Consider the following 16570-nt stretch of genomic DNA (forward strand, 5'->3'; position numbering starts at 1 on the left):
CAGAGGGGTTAGTTTCATACTTAAGGAAGTGGGTACATTTCTTATAACATTTGTTACCTCCTCCCTCATTTCCCCCTTCCCCCCTCCCCCTTGAAATGTATAATTATTATCAACCATAATTAGTTATTGTGCTATTGAACTTTAGAAGAATATAACAGTTTGTGTAGCATTTACATTGCATTAAATATTTTACATAATCTAGAGGTCATTTAAATTACATAGAAGAATATGGGTAGGTTATTTGAAAATTGTATGCCATTTAAGAAAATAACTTTCTTTCTGAGTAGTATAGGATTTGGAATTAACAAGCCACCTTGGAAAGAATGATATATAGGAAGATTAAAATGTCATATTTTATGTAAAGAATTATACAAGTGGAATTAAAGAATGAGGAGATACTTGCTATGCCTAAGAATAGTATCTAGAAAAACATGTACTAATGATTATATAGAAGCATGAAAAATCTATATGAATAGACCAATATGAATGGAGCCATAGAACAGATGAATCACAGAAGGTGTAAAGTTTGGGAAAGGATGAACAACTGCATTCATAATAGGAAGAGACAAATTTAAATAACAATTGTATGCCATCTCACATGTAGACAGATGTCTGTTGAAAATGCACAATTTGATAATGCCCATTGTTGAAATAATGGTGGAAAAGAAACTTTCTTAATTAGTACTCACATGGAGATCTCAATAACTAAATCTTAGGTGAAAACAGCAAGAGATAGAGGTTGAGGGTATAGGGTCAGTAAACCCGGAGTTTGATAATGGATTTTGTTGATAAATACAAAAGGAAGTACAATCTCTGTCCTGAGGGATTTATAGACCTTTAAAGGAAAGTCAAGTGAACATCAAGATTACAGAGTGGAGCCTAATATAGACAGAGAGAAGGCAAAGGAACATTCGTTCCCAGAAATAGCAAAATCTTCCAAGTTTTTCGTTGATCCAAATCCAGGAAGACAAGAAAGGGTTAACTGGGAGAAAGATACAGGTGTTTCAAAAGATAGCATCATTCTCAAAATCCCACTGTGCCTGGTTTGGAAATTGCTAGAGGTTCCTGAGAGCTGGAGTGGGAAAAGATGGAGAGGAGCGAGCATCATTATTATATGTGCCCTTGGCAAGGGCTCTAGACCTGGCTAACAACTTTGAATGTCTGGCAGTGGGAAGGCTGTATTCTTGAAGTAGAAGAGTGGCAGTTGCATTATGAATTTAAAAAACAATGGCTCTGGAAGCAAGATCGGTAGGGCTGTGTGTGTGTGTGTGTGTGTGTGTGTGTGTGTGTGTGTGTGTGTGTGTGTGTGTGATCAGAGAACCTGGCAACAAATAATGGGGCCTCAACAGAAATAGAAGAGAGCAGAGTCCTAACTGTAGGTGTGAAGAGGACTGATGAAATTCTTTGCCTGGGCCATCTTGAATGCCTGCATGCATGATGAAGTGACAGAGGTGGCATTTAGTGTTACCTGACCCGACTTCTGGACCTTACCATTTGAACGCTTAGTTCAAATATCACAATGTACAGAGGAAGGATTGAAGGCGATGGTTACTGCTGGGATTGACTTTTGGATGGGGTTTCTATGGTTTTCAATTTATTTCAAGCATTTTAATTACAAAATAAATAACTGCCATAAATGTAACCTAGGACATTAATTTGTGTTTCAGCTCAGTGGGCTCACAGGTGTCATTATTTTCTGTATGTTTGGACTAAATTGAATAAACCAATAGCAAAAAAATGCTGTGGCAAGAATAGGCAAAGCTAAAGCACAGGAAAGGCTCTGAGCTTTGTAAAAAGCATGGTTTAAGCAAAAGGCAGACGCGGGGGGGGGGGAGGCGGGGTGGAACAGTGCTGCTAAGGCTCTTTGTGTGCTCAGATTCAGAGGACTAGTTCCCGCGTGGCCACGCCCACAAACCCGCCTTGAGCCCCTCCCACAAGCCACACTCTCAAGCCTCGCTTGCAGCCCCTCCGTGAGCCCCACCCACAAGCCCCGCCCACGAGGCCCCTGTCCACCCCAGCCCCTCCTCCCTCCATGACGTTGCCGCACGTCTCCAGGTAACGCTGAGGGTTCAAACAACGCGGCCCCAGTGGCTGCCGTCTGCCCATTCCTTTCCTGCTGGACCCTCACACGTTGTGAGATAGCCATGACTCTACCGTTGCTGCCTGGCTACAACTTCAATCGCAATGTGAGTGGCCAGGGTATTAGAGGTTAGAAGTTCTGGCCACAGCCGGGGGTTCAGGCAGGGTCAGGGATGGTAGGCTTCCCAGAACTTTTACCATGGCTCCATGCCACCGCTTCTTCTGGGATTTGGCCTTTCTATCCTCTTTCCCCTATGTCTTCAAGTACTTTCCCTATATTAAATACCTAAGTAGAGTAGAGGCCTTACAGGTGGCAGAGCCCTCAGAGGTAATCGGTGATAGTAATAGTAAAAAAAATAAAAATAAAAATAAAAAAAATTGGTGTTTGATGTGTGCCAGGCTCTGTGCTTCAGCTGCCTTACACAGTATTGGATGCTCACAACAACCCTTTCTAATAGATACTGTATCTAATTGATGCAATATTTAATTCCCATTTTACAGTTGAGGATACTGTAGCACAGAGCTTAGTTTTCAGTAGCTCAGCTGATTTTCTTTCAGGCAATTTGTCTCCATAGCCCAAGCCTGTCACCCTCAGTACCCTGTGTGAAAGAGACTTTTTATTATTAAATGGAAAAAAATCTGATGCAATGACAGTGGGAGAGGTGTCACATAGGTAAGGATTTCATCAGCCTGTATGGTGTCATCCCACACTGGAGAAAGACATCCAAACTTGGAGGGCAAGATGGGGGTGAACAACAAAACTCCTGAGCATGATAGAACTTTGGGCATGAAGTAATATCTTATTTAAGCAGCAGGCAAGTTACTCAGGCTTTATTATTCTTTATTTGCATTTACTAATCTGGTCTTCAGGAGAAAAAGGTAAGTAACACACGGAAGTAAGTAACACATCTATTCTTTTTTTTTTTAACACATCTATTCTTTTCCCAAAGATTAGATGTCTGTTGCTCTCCTGTTGAGTCATCTTGTGGTAAGTTTAGCAAGCAGGCAGCTTATTTGACTTTATGAATTCTGAACAATATCAGTAAGTAAGTTGCTGGCTGGAAAGTACCAGTTTTATTTGTAACTTCAGGCTATGGGATTCTGACCCACATATTATGGGTGTCGGTCCAACTACCAACAGTTAAGTTTGTAATTTATTTTGTGGCTAATGGTTACAAGCTGGCTTCCCAAGGATAAACAACATTGCTCTTAGGTAAGATTAAGTCAGCTAACAAATAAGAAAGTATCCCAAGAAGCAGGTCATGAGAGAAGATTCCACAAGAATCATGTTGCATAAAAATAAATTTTAAGACAGGTACTGGTGGCTTCTAACTGTAATCCTAGCTACTCAGGCTGATACCTGAGGATGGCTGCTCAAAGACAACTCCGGCAGCGAAGTTTGTGAGATTCTTATTTCCAACTCATCACCAAAAAGCCAAAAGTGGAGCTGTGGCTCAAGTAGTAGAGTGCCAGCTTTGAGTGAAAAAACTAAGGGATAGCACCTAGGCTGAGTTCAAGCTCCAGTACTGGCACAACAAGAAAAAAGGAATTTTAATAACAACCGAAAATAGAATCTGTAGCTTCTGACCCAGCAATACTTCTGATTACTGATACTTCCTGATATAATGTAGGGTGGGAAGAGGCCAGATTTTGTAGGTAAAAATATATATCGTAAATATTGCATGGAGTGTAGTTATACTGAAGGATTCTTTCTTGTCAATCTGAAAATCAATCAGAGGATCTTGTATTTTATGAGGCAGCTCTTACCTATGATGCTTTTCTTTCTTTTTTTTTTTTTTTTTGCCAGTCCTGGGGCTTGGACTCAGGGCCTGAGCACTGTCCCTGGCTTGCTCAAGGCTAGCACTCTGCCACTTGAGCCACAGCGCCACTTCTGGCCGTTTTCTATATATGTGGTGCTGGGGAATTGAACCCAGGGCTTCATGTATACAAGACAAGTACTCTTGCCACTAGGCCATATCCCCAGCCCTATGATGCTTTTCTTTTATTTCCTTTTTCTCTATTGTCCAGATATAATCATTTTCCTGGCTTTTTTTCACTACAATTATATTTGGCTTGCTTTTGAACCTTTTATCCGTGGAAATTCATGGTGTTTATTCTTTTGTAATTGACTTTTTAGTTGGATATTGTAAGATTTGTCCATAAGGCTGTCTGTAATGGTAGTTGATGCATTTTGATTGCTGTGGAGTGTTTCAGTATACGATTACACACACACACACACACACACACACACACACACACAGACATTTTTGTGGTTACTAGTATTTGAACTCAGAGCCAGCATTTGCTAGGCAGATACTCTACCACTTGAACCAGACCTCTCAGCCCTGTTTTGTTTTTTGGTCTAAGAACAAGAGAAAGAGAGAGAGAGAGAGAGAGAGAGAGAGAGAGAGAGAGAGAGAGAGAGAGAGAGAGAGAGAGAGAGGGAGAGAGTTCACATAATGAAATTAAGCCTTAACAATTTTTAAGAATATGCAATTTTATTGAGCTTAGTATTGTATTATTGCCTCTAACTAGTCTGAAGACATTTATATATATATATATATATATATATATATATATATATATTTTTTTTTTTTGGCCAGTCCTGGGCCTTGGACTCAGTGCCTGAGCACTGTCCCTGGCTTCCTTTTTGCTCAAGGCTAGCACTCTGCCACTTGAGCCACAGCGCCACTTCTGGCCGTTTTCTGTATATGTGGTGCTGGGGAATCGAACCCAGGGCCTCATGTATAGGAGGCAAGCTCTCTCGCCACTAGGCCATATCCCCAGCCCGTGAAGACATTTTTAATCATGGCAAATCTCAATCTTTTTACCCTGGAGGACTCTGGGAAATGTTTTTCAGGTCTCAGGGAACATCTGCAATAAAAATAGTATTTACAACCTATGCTCTGTGAGTTGTAGTTATAATCATCATAATTGTCTAGTAAATGTCTTGTTTTGTTTGTTTTGAGACAGAGTCATGCTGTCTAGCCCAGGCTAGCCTCAAACTCTTGATCCTCCTGCCTCATCTACTCCAGTATAGGTTTATAGGTTTCCACCACCACAGCCAGCTAGTATATATATAGTGGTTCTGGGTTTTTGAACTCAGGACTTGACACTTGTTAAGCAGGCACTCTGCAGCTTCAGTCACATCTCTAGTCATAATTATGTGGGTTTTTTTGAGTAAAGAATGACAATTTTCTAGACTGGACTAATGTTACAGATCAGTGGTAGAGCACTTGCCTAGGATGCACAGGGTCCTAAGTTCCATCCTTAATCGAAGAGGGGTGAGTCTGTGAATCTTTGAATTTGAGTCAATATTCACCTGCTCTTTTCCTTCCCCACAAAGTTTTCTGTGACCTCTAAAGCAAGTTCATTATCTCAGAGGGAATTTCAGGTTGGTTTTTCTTATTATAAAATTTCCTACTTCATTTTTTTCTCCTTTCCCTTAGGCATTAAGCCTAAAACTACTCTCATGGTTTATATTACAGAGTTGCTAGTGAGGAATGATAGTAGGGTGTATGGTATGAATAAGAGCAGCTTTCTTCCCTATTTAAAATAATGGATTTTAGAACCAGATTTTTTTCTTGCCCATATTGGGTGCTTGAACTCAGGGCTTGAGTGCTGTCCCTGTGCTTTCTTTGTGCTCAGGGCTAGTGTTCTACCACTTGAGACATAACTTTTGCAGTTAATTGGAGATAATAGTCTCACAAACTTTCCTGTTGGGGCTGGCTTTGAACCATGATCCTCAGATCTCAGCTTCCTGGGTAACTAGGATTACAAGTGTGAGCCACCAGTGCCAGCTGTAGCAAGAATTTTTTTCAGACAAAATCTAAAACAGAGAGTTAAACTTACTTTATTTTTCTTCCTTCCTCACTCCCTTCCTTCCTTTCCTCCCTCTGTCCCCCACTCTTTCTGTCTTTCTCTTTCTTTTCTTTCTCCCTTTCTCTTTTTCCTCCCTTCCCCACTCTCTCCTTCCTCTTCTCGTTCTCGTTCCTCTTTCCTCTTTGTTTTCCCTTTTCCCTCTCCACCTTTTCCCTTTTCATATTAAGAATAAAAACACAACAACCAATAACTGCCTGAGAATGGTGGCTCAGACCTGTAATCCTAGCTTTGTGGAAGGTTGAGATTTGAAGATCACAGTTTAAAGCCAGAACTGATAAATAAGTCTGAGAGTCTCTTAACTTCAATCAACTAGCCTGAAGTAGAGGTATATCTCGAGTGGTGGGTGGAGCACCAGCTGTGAGTAGGAAGAAGCCAAGTGAGACCCTGAGTTCAAGCTCCAACACTGGCACAAACAAGCCAAAAAACTCCAACAACTCCACCAACAACCCCCACCAACCTCCCAAAGCAGCATAATACCATAATATATTTTATAATTCATTTCTTATAAATGTTACAATTCTTGTTTCTGCATTTATCTAAAGTGACATTTATTTTTTTTCAAAAAGTGCGTTCAGTTGATGTAATTAAATGTTTTATGTTCATCCTAGTTAAGCTGTTTACAAGAGAAAATATCCTGATAGTGCTAAATAGTCAGGCTCTTAAAACCATCTGACAAATATGAATAAATACATACCTTAAGACAGTTCTATACAAAATTTCAAAAGTAAGTTTTTATTACTGGACATGATCATGCTCCAACATAGGCAGTTACAAGATTAAAATATATGGACATCCATATCTAAGAATGTTACTTCGAAAAAAAGTGAAAAGAATTATATGTATCTCTCCAGTGTAAAACCATGCTTATATTTTTCCATGGAAATATGTTGCAGATCAGAATTGAGATAAGGACTCAGCTATTCCATTTTCAACTGAAATGATATTTGTGGCCTTAGGAAAGCTTTGCTTATACACAGAAGAAGTTGAAAACTGCAGGCAAATAGTCATTTCTTTCCTGTCAATGGCAGAATACTTGACTTTCACAAAATCCCAACTGCCCATATGGCAGAAGGATGCTTAACTTTCAAAGAAATCGCCTACTGTCTTTCACTTTGCTTTCCCACTGCCAAGGAATGAGTTCTTGTTATTCAGAATTCTTCTGAGCAATTAACACTGTTCAAATGTTTGGTTTTGAGTCATTTTAATAGATATATTATGTATCTTATTTTGATTTTAATGTTTATGATTCTAGTGGCTATGATATTGAACATCTTGGGCTCCTTTAGTTGATTAATCATTTTAGCCATTTGAGTACCACCTCTATTCAGAAATGTCTGTCCATGTATTTAATTGGGCTCCTTCCTTAGTGTTGAGTTTTCAAAAATCCATTCTGGATAGAAGTCCATTGTTGGATATGAAGATTGTGAATTATTTCTCCATTTGTGGTTTGAATTTTCATTCTCTTAAAGTAAGCCTAGAAACTATATAATTACCTGTATTATATATAACTATATATGCATATGTGACGATAAATATATATTTGGTGGTTAACTGGAGTTGAGTCTCACTGACTTTCCTACCCAGTCTGACTTTGAATCTCAGATTTCAGATCCTCAGATCTCAGCTTTCTTAGTAGCTGGATTATAGGTATGAACCACTAGTGTCCAGTTTGTGTATGTTTTTAAAGATAAACTCTAGCCTGAGCTCAAACTGGTATTTCCAATGCAAATAAAAGATTATAGGGTTTTGTTGAACTTACATTATTTTTGGTTGGTTGTGGGGCTTAAACTCAGGGCCTGAGCGCTGTCCCTGAGCTCTTTTGCTCAAACCTAGTGCTCTACCACTTTGAGCCACAGCCCCACTTCCAGTTTTCTGATTAAATTGAGGTAAGAGTCTCACAGACTTTCCTGCCTGGGCTGGCTTTGAACAGTGCTCCCTAGATCTCAGCCTCCTGACTAGCTAGGTTTATAGGCATGAGCCAGTGGTGCCCAGCTGAACTTAAACTTTTATTTATCTTATTTGCATTGAAAATCTTGAATCACAAGGACCATCAACATACTTCACTTGCTCTATCTTATGAAAAACAGATATTTTCCCATATATTTCTTCCCTAACAATGACATTCTAATAATAATGGCATTATTATTAGCAATCAGAGGGGTTATTTTATTCTTTTTATTTGGGCAGGGGGAGCTCTGCACTAACATTTGAACTCAGGCCTTTACTTGCTTGGCTGTCACTGTACTACTTGAGTCATGCTCCCAGACATGCTTTTTGTTGGCTATATTTGGAGATGGAGTCTCAACGACTTTTCTACCTGGGCTTCTGGAGTAGATTTCTTTGTGATTCTTGCTTTTTAGGCATATTCCACTAGGAATGTACTATCAAGATACTGGATTTTATGTATATGTGTATTTTTTCATTCAAGCCTAGTGCCTCCCACATGTTAAGCAACACTATCGCTGGGCTCTATCCCCATATTACTGGGTTTAATTTCATTTAAATGAGTATAATTATGTTACCAACTCCATCACCAGTTCATTCATTCATTTCATTTTGTTCCTCTTTCTTTTTTTTTTCTTTTTTTGTTTTTCTTTTCTTTCTTTCTTTTTTTTTCTTTTTTCTTTTTTTGCTCAAGGCTTATACTCTACCATATGAGCTACAACTCCACTTTTAGCACTTTTTTTTGCTAATCCTGGGGCTTGAACTCAGGGCCTGAGCACTGTCCCTGGCTTCTTTTTGCTCAAGACCAGCACTCTATCACTTGAGCCACAGTGTCACTTCTGGCTTTTTTTTCTATATATGTGGTGCTGAGGAATCGAACCCAGGGCTTCATGTATGCAAGGCAAGCACTCTACCACTAGGCCATATTCCCAACCCTTCTTCCTCTTTCTTTAGCAGTACTGGAATTTGAACTCAGGGCCTTATGCTTGCCAAGCAAGCCCCATGTCCCCAGTTCTTGCTTTTCAATCTTTTCTTTTAAAATGTTTAATTTAAAAATGTTTTTTAACAAGGATTTATTTTAGTTTATACTAAAGGTTAAAGTAGGGAAAGACTCTACTTTTCAGTCTTAATTACATTTTTTATTGCAATGTTAAAGATTTGTGTCTTTTCAAAGTCAGATTTACAAACTAAAAATAGAGAGGTCAGTTCGATTCCTCAGCACCACATAAACAATAAAAGCCAGAAGTGGTGCTGTGGTTCAAGTGGTAGAGTGCTAGCCTTGAGCAAAAAGAAGTCAGGACAGTGCTCAGGCCTTGAGTCCAAGCCCCAGGACTGGCAAAAATAAGTGGAGAGGTCAAGCCGAGTGTGGTGGTTTACACCTGTAATCCTAGCTACTCAGGAGGCTGAAATCTAAAGACTGGAGTTCCAAGACAACCCAGACAGGTAAGTCCTTGAGATTCTAGTCTCTAACTACCAAGACACTGGAAGTAGAGCTGTGATAAGTAGAGTTCTAGCTTTGAGCAAAATAAGCTAAAAGGACAGTGCTTAGGCCTTGAGTTCAAGCCCTGGGATCATCATTAAAAATAATGTAGGGGCGGGTATCAAACATTTATCCCTGCTTCTCTAACCTGTTCCCTACCTCCATAAATAACTTTTTTTTTCAATTTATTGACCTTAGGATTATCCATCCTCATTTTTAAATGATAAATTCTTTGTGTGGTGTGTGTGGTGTGGTGTGTGTGTGTGTGTGTGTGTGTGTGTGCGTGTGTGTGTGTGTGTCTGTCTGTCTGTCTGTCTGACTGTCTGTCCCAGGGCTTGAACTCGGGGGCTTGGCACTGTCCCTGAGCTTTTCTCAAGACTAGAGCTCCACTTCTTAAGCAACACCTCCACTTCCGTCTTTTGGTGATTATTTGGAGATATGAGTCTCATGAACTTTCCTGCCTGGGCTATGTTTGAAGTGTAATCTTCAAATCGCAGCCTCCTGCGTAGCTAGGAATAGAGGCATGAGCCACCAGTGCCTGGCCTGGCAAATTCTTGTTTGTTTAAATAAGAAATTCTTAAATGGAATTACATTTTTCTTTATTAAATAGATGGCAGTATCTCATTTTAATGTTACATCTTAGAGGTCACTTTGCAGTACTATACAGTGATTTCCTTATTGCTTTTCACAGCTATGGGGCTGCTCTATTATGCAGATGTAGAACAGTTTATTTACCCTGTCCTCTCTTGGTTGTTACTGTTGTGGGCTTGAACTCAAGGCCTCGATGCTGTCTCTGAGCTCTTTTGCTCAAGGCTAGCACTCTACCAGTTTGAGCTACAGAGCCACTTCCAGTTTTCTGGTGGATACTTGGAGAGAAGAGTCTCATAGACTTTCCTACCTGGGCTGACTGCAATCCTCAAATCTCAGCCTCCTGAGTAGCTAGGATTGTAGACAGGAGCCACCAGTGCCAGGCTACCTCATCCTTTTTGTGATGTATACTTATTATTTCTAGTATTTTGCTATTACAAGTCATTCTGTAATAAGTTGCCTAAGTTATGCTTCAAAAGGCACCATAAAAAACTTCCTTTAAAAAAAGAGAAAGCAGCCAGACTATAGTTTAGGAGAAAGGATTTGCAGAGCATATGTCTGATAAGGGACTTAGATCAGGAATATATAATAAAGCCTTAGAACTCAGTAATAAAACCAGAAAATAATCCAATTAAAATGGGGAAAGGGTTTAACTAGACATTTCTTCAACAAAAAAACATATAGTCAATAAATACATTAAAGATGTTTAATATCACTTTGTTCCCAGTAGCAAGGAAAGTATCCTAGAAATTGTATTTCTTTAGACTGATCCGCCTCCTGAAGCTGACAGTCCTATTTTGGAAATTACATAAAATTCCATGTTAATTAGGAGCCTATAAATTAAAATTATTTTGTCTACACTGGGATTTATATATCAAACACTTAACTTGGGTTACTTTACATTCTGTATGGAACTTTTTAGCTCTGTCACCTACTAGGATACATTTGGCTATAAGTCTGATGCCTGTCAGTGATTTAAGCCAAATTAATTCTCTTACATCAGAACTCTGGAGATGTAGTGCTTTCAGTTGATTAATATTGTTAAAGGCCCTTTTTCTCTTTATTAAAGCATCTTTAGAATATTGGCTTTTCATTCTTAGGCTGTACTGTCACCGTTGTGAAATAGTTGCTTCATTTTTAGTCATCAAAGCTATTCATAATGAAAATAAGTGGGAAGGACAAGGAAAGGAAATGGTTCTTATATAGCAAAACAAACTATTTCCCAGTAACCTCCCCAGAGGTTCTTTCCCTCCATCTCATATGCTAAAATTGAGTCACCTGAGTATCTGTTTCTATAAGGGGTGCTGGAAAGTTACTTTTTTTTTTTAACCATCTATTTTTGGAGGTGAGACAGGGAAAGAAGTTTGGGAACCAATAAACTCTAAGGTACCAGCCACAGAAGCAATACCTGTGAATTTGAATGTTCTCCTTGGTTTTAGCATTCGTGTGTGTGTGTGTGTGTGTGTGTGTGTTGCTGAGGATTAGATCCAGGAAACACAAGAAAGGGGCTGAAGACATGCACCAGCCAGTCAAGCAAACCCATCAAGATCGAGATCCTGAGTTCAAACCTCAGTACTGTGAAGAAAAATGGGGAAAAAGAAGAATGATTTCTAGGCATAGCTATGCAGGAGGCTGAGATCTAAGGATTAGAGTTCAAAACTAGCCTGGCCAGGAAAGTCTTGGAGAATCCATCTACAAAATAACTAGCAGAAAGCTCAGCTGAAGGTATAGCTTAAGTGGTAAGGTAGAGTGCCAGCCGTGCGCAAGAAAACTAAGCAAGAGTATAAAACAAGCCCTAAAGCCCTGGGACTAGCTAAAAAAATCTATGTAAGTAAATGCCTGGGGATGGGGCTCAAGTATTAGAGCGCACCTGCTTAGTGAGTGCAAAGTGTGATGTCCAAACCTCAGTAATTCCAGAAAAAATGTGGCAGAAAAATGAGCATCTTTCCTAAGATACAATTTTTAAATATCTAATTTTGCTTTGGAAGGGTTTCTGTGCATTAATTTCCATGTTAACGTTTCAAACTTTACTTACTACTGTTGAAATTTCTCTGAATCTAATGGGCTCTGGTCTTTGTCCTTCAACATGGCCCAGCATTTTTGTTTTCTCTTCCAGAAAAACTTAGAGCATGGTTCAAAACCCATATGAGACTCAAATTCCACCTGAATTTGTCTCTGGCTTCTATCATCCAGTAGTGCAATCTTTTGAATTCCTGTAGCCTAAGGCTATATGCATGGGGTCTATTGTTTACAGTGATTGGTTGCCAAAAAATAAATCTTAAAAATGGAAGGTATGTTTAATTGCATGAATTATTGTCTGCCTGCTATCAGGCCCTGAATGAGAAATAAGACAGAATGTGGTCCTACTTTCATGGGACAAAGAGGAGGGTTGTTAAAATGACATTTTTGGTGCTTGTAACCTGGGCTTGAACCCAAGGCCTTAGACTCTTACCTGGCTTTCTTCCTCATATCTGGTGCTCTACCACTTGAACCATGCCTTCAGATAATCATTTTACTAGTTATTTTGGAACTAGAATCTCATGTACTTTTCTGTCTAGGCTGGCTTCAAATTGCTATCCTCTGGATCTCAGCCTCCTTAATTGATAGGATTACAGGCAGGAGCCAGTTACTAGCACCCAGCTAAAAATAGTGACTCTTAATGAAGGATTAAAAATCAGATAATTCATACATGTTCATGAAACAAATGTTATGATGGGAAATAGAGCCCTAAAAGTGAAGAGAACTGGGGCTGGGGATATGGCCTAGTGGCAAGAGTGCCTGCCTTATATACATGAGGCCCTGGGTTCGATTCCCCAGCACCACATATACAGAAAATGGCCAGAAGTGGCGCTGTGGCTCAAGTGGCAGAGTGCTACCCTTGAGCAAAAAGAAGCCAGGGACAGTGCTCAGGCCCTGAGTCCAAGCCCCAGGACTGGCCAAAAAAAAAAAAAAAAAAAGTGAAGAGACCTATAAAATTGTGTGATCAAATGTAGAAAATTAAGTCTAAGTCATATCAAATATTCATTGTATATTTTATAAAATGTTTTAGAAATCTCTTTGTGGAAGAGAAAAATCTTGGCAGCGAAGTTGCTTACTTGGAATAAATAATAGTGGGTTTTTTGTTGTTGCTGTTGTTGTTGTTTGTTTTTAGCAGAGCTTTCAGTTCTCTCTAAAGGCTAGTACAAAATCCTTACCTTTGAGAAGTTTGGAAATGCTAACAGATACAATTCCAAACATTCTCTCCCTCTTAGTCCTAACCATTGTCCTTGAAGCAGAAGCGACACTTTTCATTTAAGAGCAAAGCCAGAGCCTCCAGACAAGCAGAAGGACTATCCAATGATCACACACTAATGATCACATGATACACATATGACAAAGCTGGAATGTGACCCCACCAGGCTTCCAATGTTAGATCTCCTGCTCTGTGTGCTTTATGTTGCTTTTTCTCACCTTTACTCCCAGAATTCCAAATGTTTACATTGGCTTTAAAGATGACATAGACAAGACAAGATCAGTGACAAAATGTGATTGTCGAAAACTAGTCCAGAGTTTACATTCTAGTTACTTAACAGATGCTTACTGTGTACCAGAACCTATGGTTCTTATTCTCAGGAAGTACAAAGTCTGGTGGCAAATACAAGCATGTAAATAGATATAATGCAATATGCTAAGTATAGTTGTGGCTGTCTGGGAAATATAAAGATAGAAAAATGAGGGCTTGTTTGTTGAATGATTGAATGAATATCAGACTGTGTAAGAAGCTTTGTTTCTGCCTATACCACTGCTGCTCTTTCAAGGGCCTTATCTGTTGTTGTCGTTATTTTTTAAATTTTTATGCCAATATTGGACCTTGAACTCAGGGCCTCTATGCTCTTACTTGGCTTTTTTTGCCCATGGCTGGCATTCTGACACTTAAGCTATACCTCTAGTCATGACTTTTTGCAGATTAATTGGAGAGAAAATTCTGGCGGGTTTTGTTCACTTGGACTGGCTTTGAGCCATGACCCTCAGATCTCAGCCTCCTGAGTAGCTAGAATTATAGGCATAAGCCACTGGTGTCCCTCTTCATCTTTCATTATTATTTTTAATATTATTGAATTGAATTGTGTGTTCTACATAGTGATAGTTCTAGCAGTCAATAGGCAAGTGTATAAATTAAAAATAGGGTGACCTTTATGATTTTATTAGGAGACTTGGGCAGGGACAGAATGTTCTGCCTCTAAAAGCCAGAGAAGACTTCAAGGGGTGATGATATTTAGACAATTTTTAAAATTTATTTCTTACATTTTTCATTTTGGATTATTTTAAGGAACTTATAAATACTGAGAAACTCAAGAGTTTTGATTTGTAATACCTTACCAAAAGCTATCCAAAAAGCCATATGGTTCACAGGATATTTTTGTTCCTGTGATTCTGCCAAAACCCTTTTCATCAAGATCATAGCCATCTCCAAGTTGCCAAATTAGGGGTCAAGTCTCAAGTCTCATCTTTGTTTGATGTATCACTAGCATTTGACATAGTTAATCATGCCCTCCTTCTTCAGATGCTTTTTGTTACAGTTTCCATGACACTAAACCATCCGGGTTTTCTTCCTGTCTCGCTAGCTACTTCTTTTTAGTCTCCTTTGCTAATTCTACACCATCTCCCTAAATGTTAATGCTGAGCTATTTTAAGGCTGTGCCTTGGACTTCTTTTCTGCACGATCATCCAATCCAGTACCATAGCCTTAAATACCAGCCATCCAATGATGTCACAGTTTTATATCCACCCTTGACCTTTTCCTTGAACGTCACACTCACATAGTCACCTGTTCATCATTTCTACATGCCTGTCAGAGTGGTATCTGAAACTCAGCATATGCAAAACAGAATTCTGATTCCTGTGTCTGGCTCCTATCTCTAAGGCTCTCTCCTACTCTTTCACATCACACTACAAAAAATTCCATCCTTCTAGTTGCTCAGGCCAAAATAGTCCAAGTCATCAACAACATGCTTCTTTTTCCATTCCCCCCTCCATCTCTAATGTCTCAGTAATTGTCCTGCTTGACTTTTTTCCGGCAGCAGTGCATGAGAATTAGTGTTGGCCCACATCCTTGTCACCTTTGGTGGCATCATCTGTGCCTCTTCTCTATTTCCACAGCACACAACAAAGCTGAGAGGCAAGGTTTTCCAATGAGGACAATGTGAGCTTTGAGAAATTTACTATTAAGTTGATTTTAATGAGGACAGGATTTTATTTTCCATTTTGGTGGAAATAATGTTTAAGCTTCTGTGGCGAATCATGACATTTTTGCTCCAAAGTAGAGGAATTAGTTTCTTTCTTTCTTCTGCTTCTTTTCTGTTTACATTCTTGGCAAATAAGCAGGGAAGACCAATTAGCAAGCTAATGTTCTAAATGTTCACTTGCAGTAATTGTTTTTTTGACATGTTTTAAATAGAATGGAACATTAGGTTTATTCTTACCACTTTTCAAAGTTTTTGCCTTAGTTAAAATGAAGTGAATTTAAAATGTGACACAGCTTACTGGATAAAGATTAATCATAATTCTTTGTCATTCCATACTCATTTTGGTATGGAAAAATGGATATGGGACACTATATATACATAGGAAAAGGATAAGAAAAATCAGAGAAAATATAACTGGTTATTTTTCTGTTTTCTCTTATATTCACAGGTTGGCAAAGAGAAGTTTCATAGATCCCAACACTGGGGCTTTTGCAATAATGTTAGGATGCTAGTGAATGAAGACAAACCTGGAATAGGTGGAGAACCGAAGCTTGGCCAAAGGTTGAAGCCTAGATACAGTGTCTATCCTAGAGGAGATGGAATTGATAAACCATCGTGGGTAGCTTTTGATAAACAGGTAAGTCACATGACATTAGGAGAGATACAGTTTCCAAGTTTCGCATGTAGATTTGAGGAGATAAACATCTTAAAAATAAATCTTAAGACTAGTTCTCTTTTCTTTTTGGTTTGTATGCTTATTGTTGCCTTTACTGTTTTTTTTTTACTGTTTCTTTTCATTTCTCTAAATTAGACAAAAAACGTATACAATTGACTCTTTGTATCTGCAAGTTCCACATCTGTGGATTCAACCATCATACAGTTGAAAACATGTGGGTAAAAGTGTATACATACTGAACACATACAGACTCTAGAGCTTGTCATTCTTCCCTAAAAAATACAGATTAACTGTTTACATAGCATTTACTTAAAGTGATCACTTATGTCATAAGGCAGAGCTACAAAGCAAAGCTGTGTTAATCAGACAATCCTGTTCTATAGCCCACATTCATAGTCCTATGTTCCATTCTCTAAAAGAAACCTGTTATCAGATTGTTTTAGACCATGTAATTAAAAAAAGATAACTCAAGTCTAGATAAAGAGCTTAAATTATAGTCTGCCAAGTTTACTAGGTGATTCATTGGTAGCCTGTAACATGGATGGCTTAACAATAATTTGATTCTAATTTAAATGTCCTCAACTCTGTCCATATAATCTGTGATAGGATATTATCAATTAAAGCACACATTTTTTTTCTTTCTTTACTTTTGGTTTTTAAAAAATTTAATTTGATTGTCAAGGTGATATCAGAGGG

The 16570-nt window shown here is 38.8% G+C and overlaps 1 protein-coding gene across 1 annotated transcript in view; it reads left to right on the forward strand.

The window, feature by feature from the left end:
• The first annotated feature begins 2144 nt into the window (after positions 1-2144).
• Efhc2 (EF-hand domain containing 2) overlaps positions 2145-16570 on the forward strand; it is a 153478-nt gene continuing 139052 nt past the window's right edge. The window contains exons 1-2 of the mRNA XM_048335429.1: positions 2145-2186; positions 15647-15835. Of these exons, the coding sequence (XP_048191386.1) occupies positions 2145-2186; positions 15647-15835 (231 nt within the window). The remainder of the gene's footprint in view (positions 2187-15646; positions 15836-16570) is intronic.

The sequence above is a fragment of the Perognathus longimembris genome, chromosome 28 (assembly GCF_023159225.1).
Source record: "Perognathus longimembris pacificus isolate PPM17 chromosome 28, ASM2315922v1, whole genome shotgun sequence".
Lineage (NCBI taxonomy): Eukaryota > Metazoa > Chordata > Mammalia > Rodentia > Heteromyidae > Perognathus > Perognathus longimembris.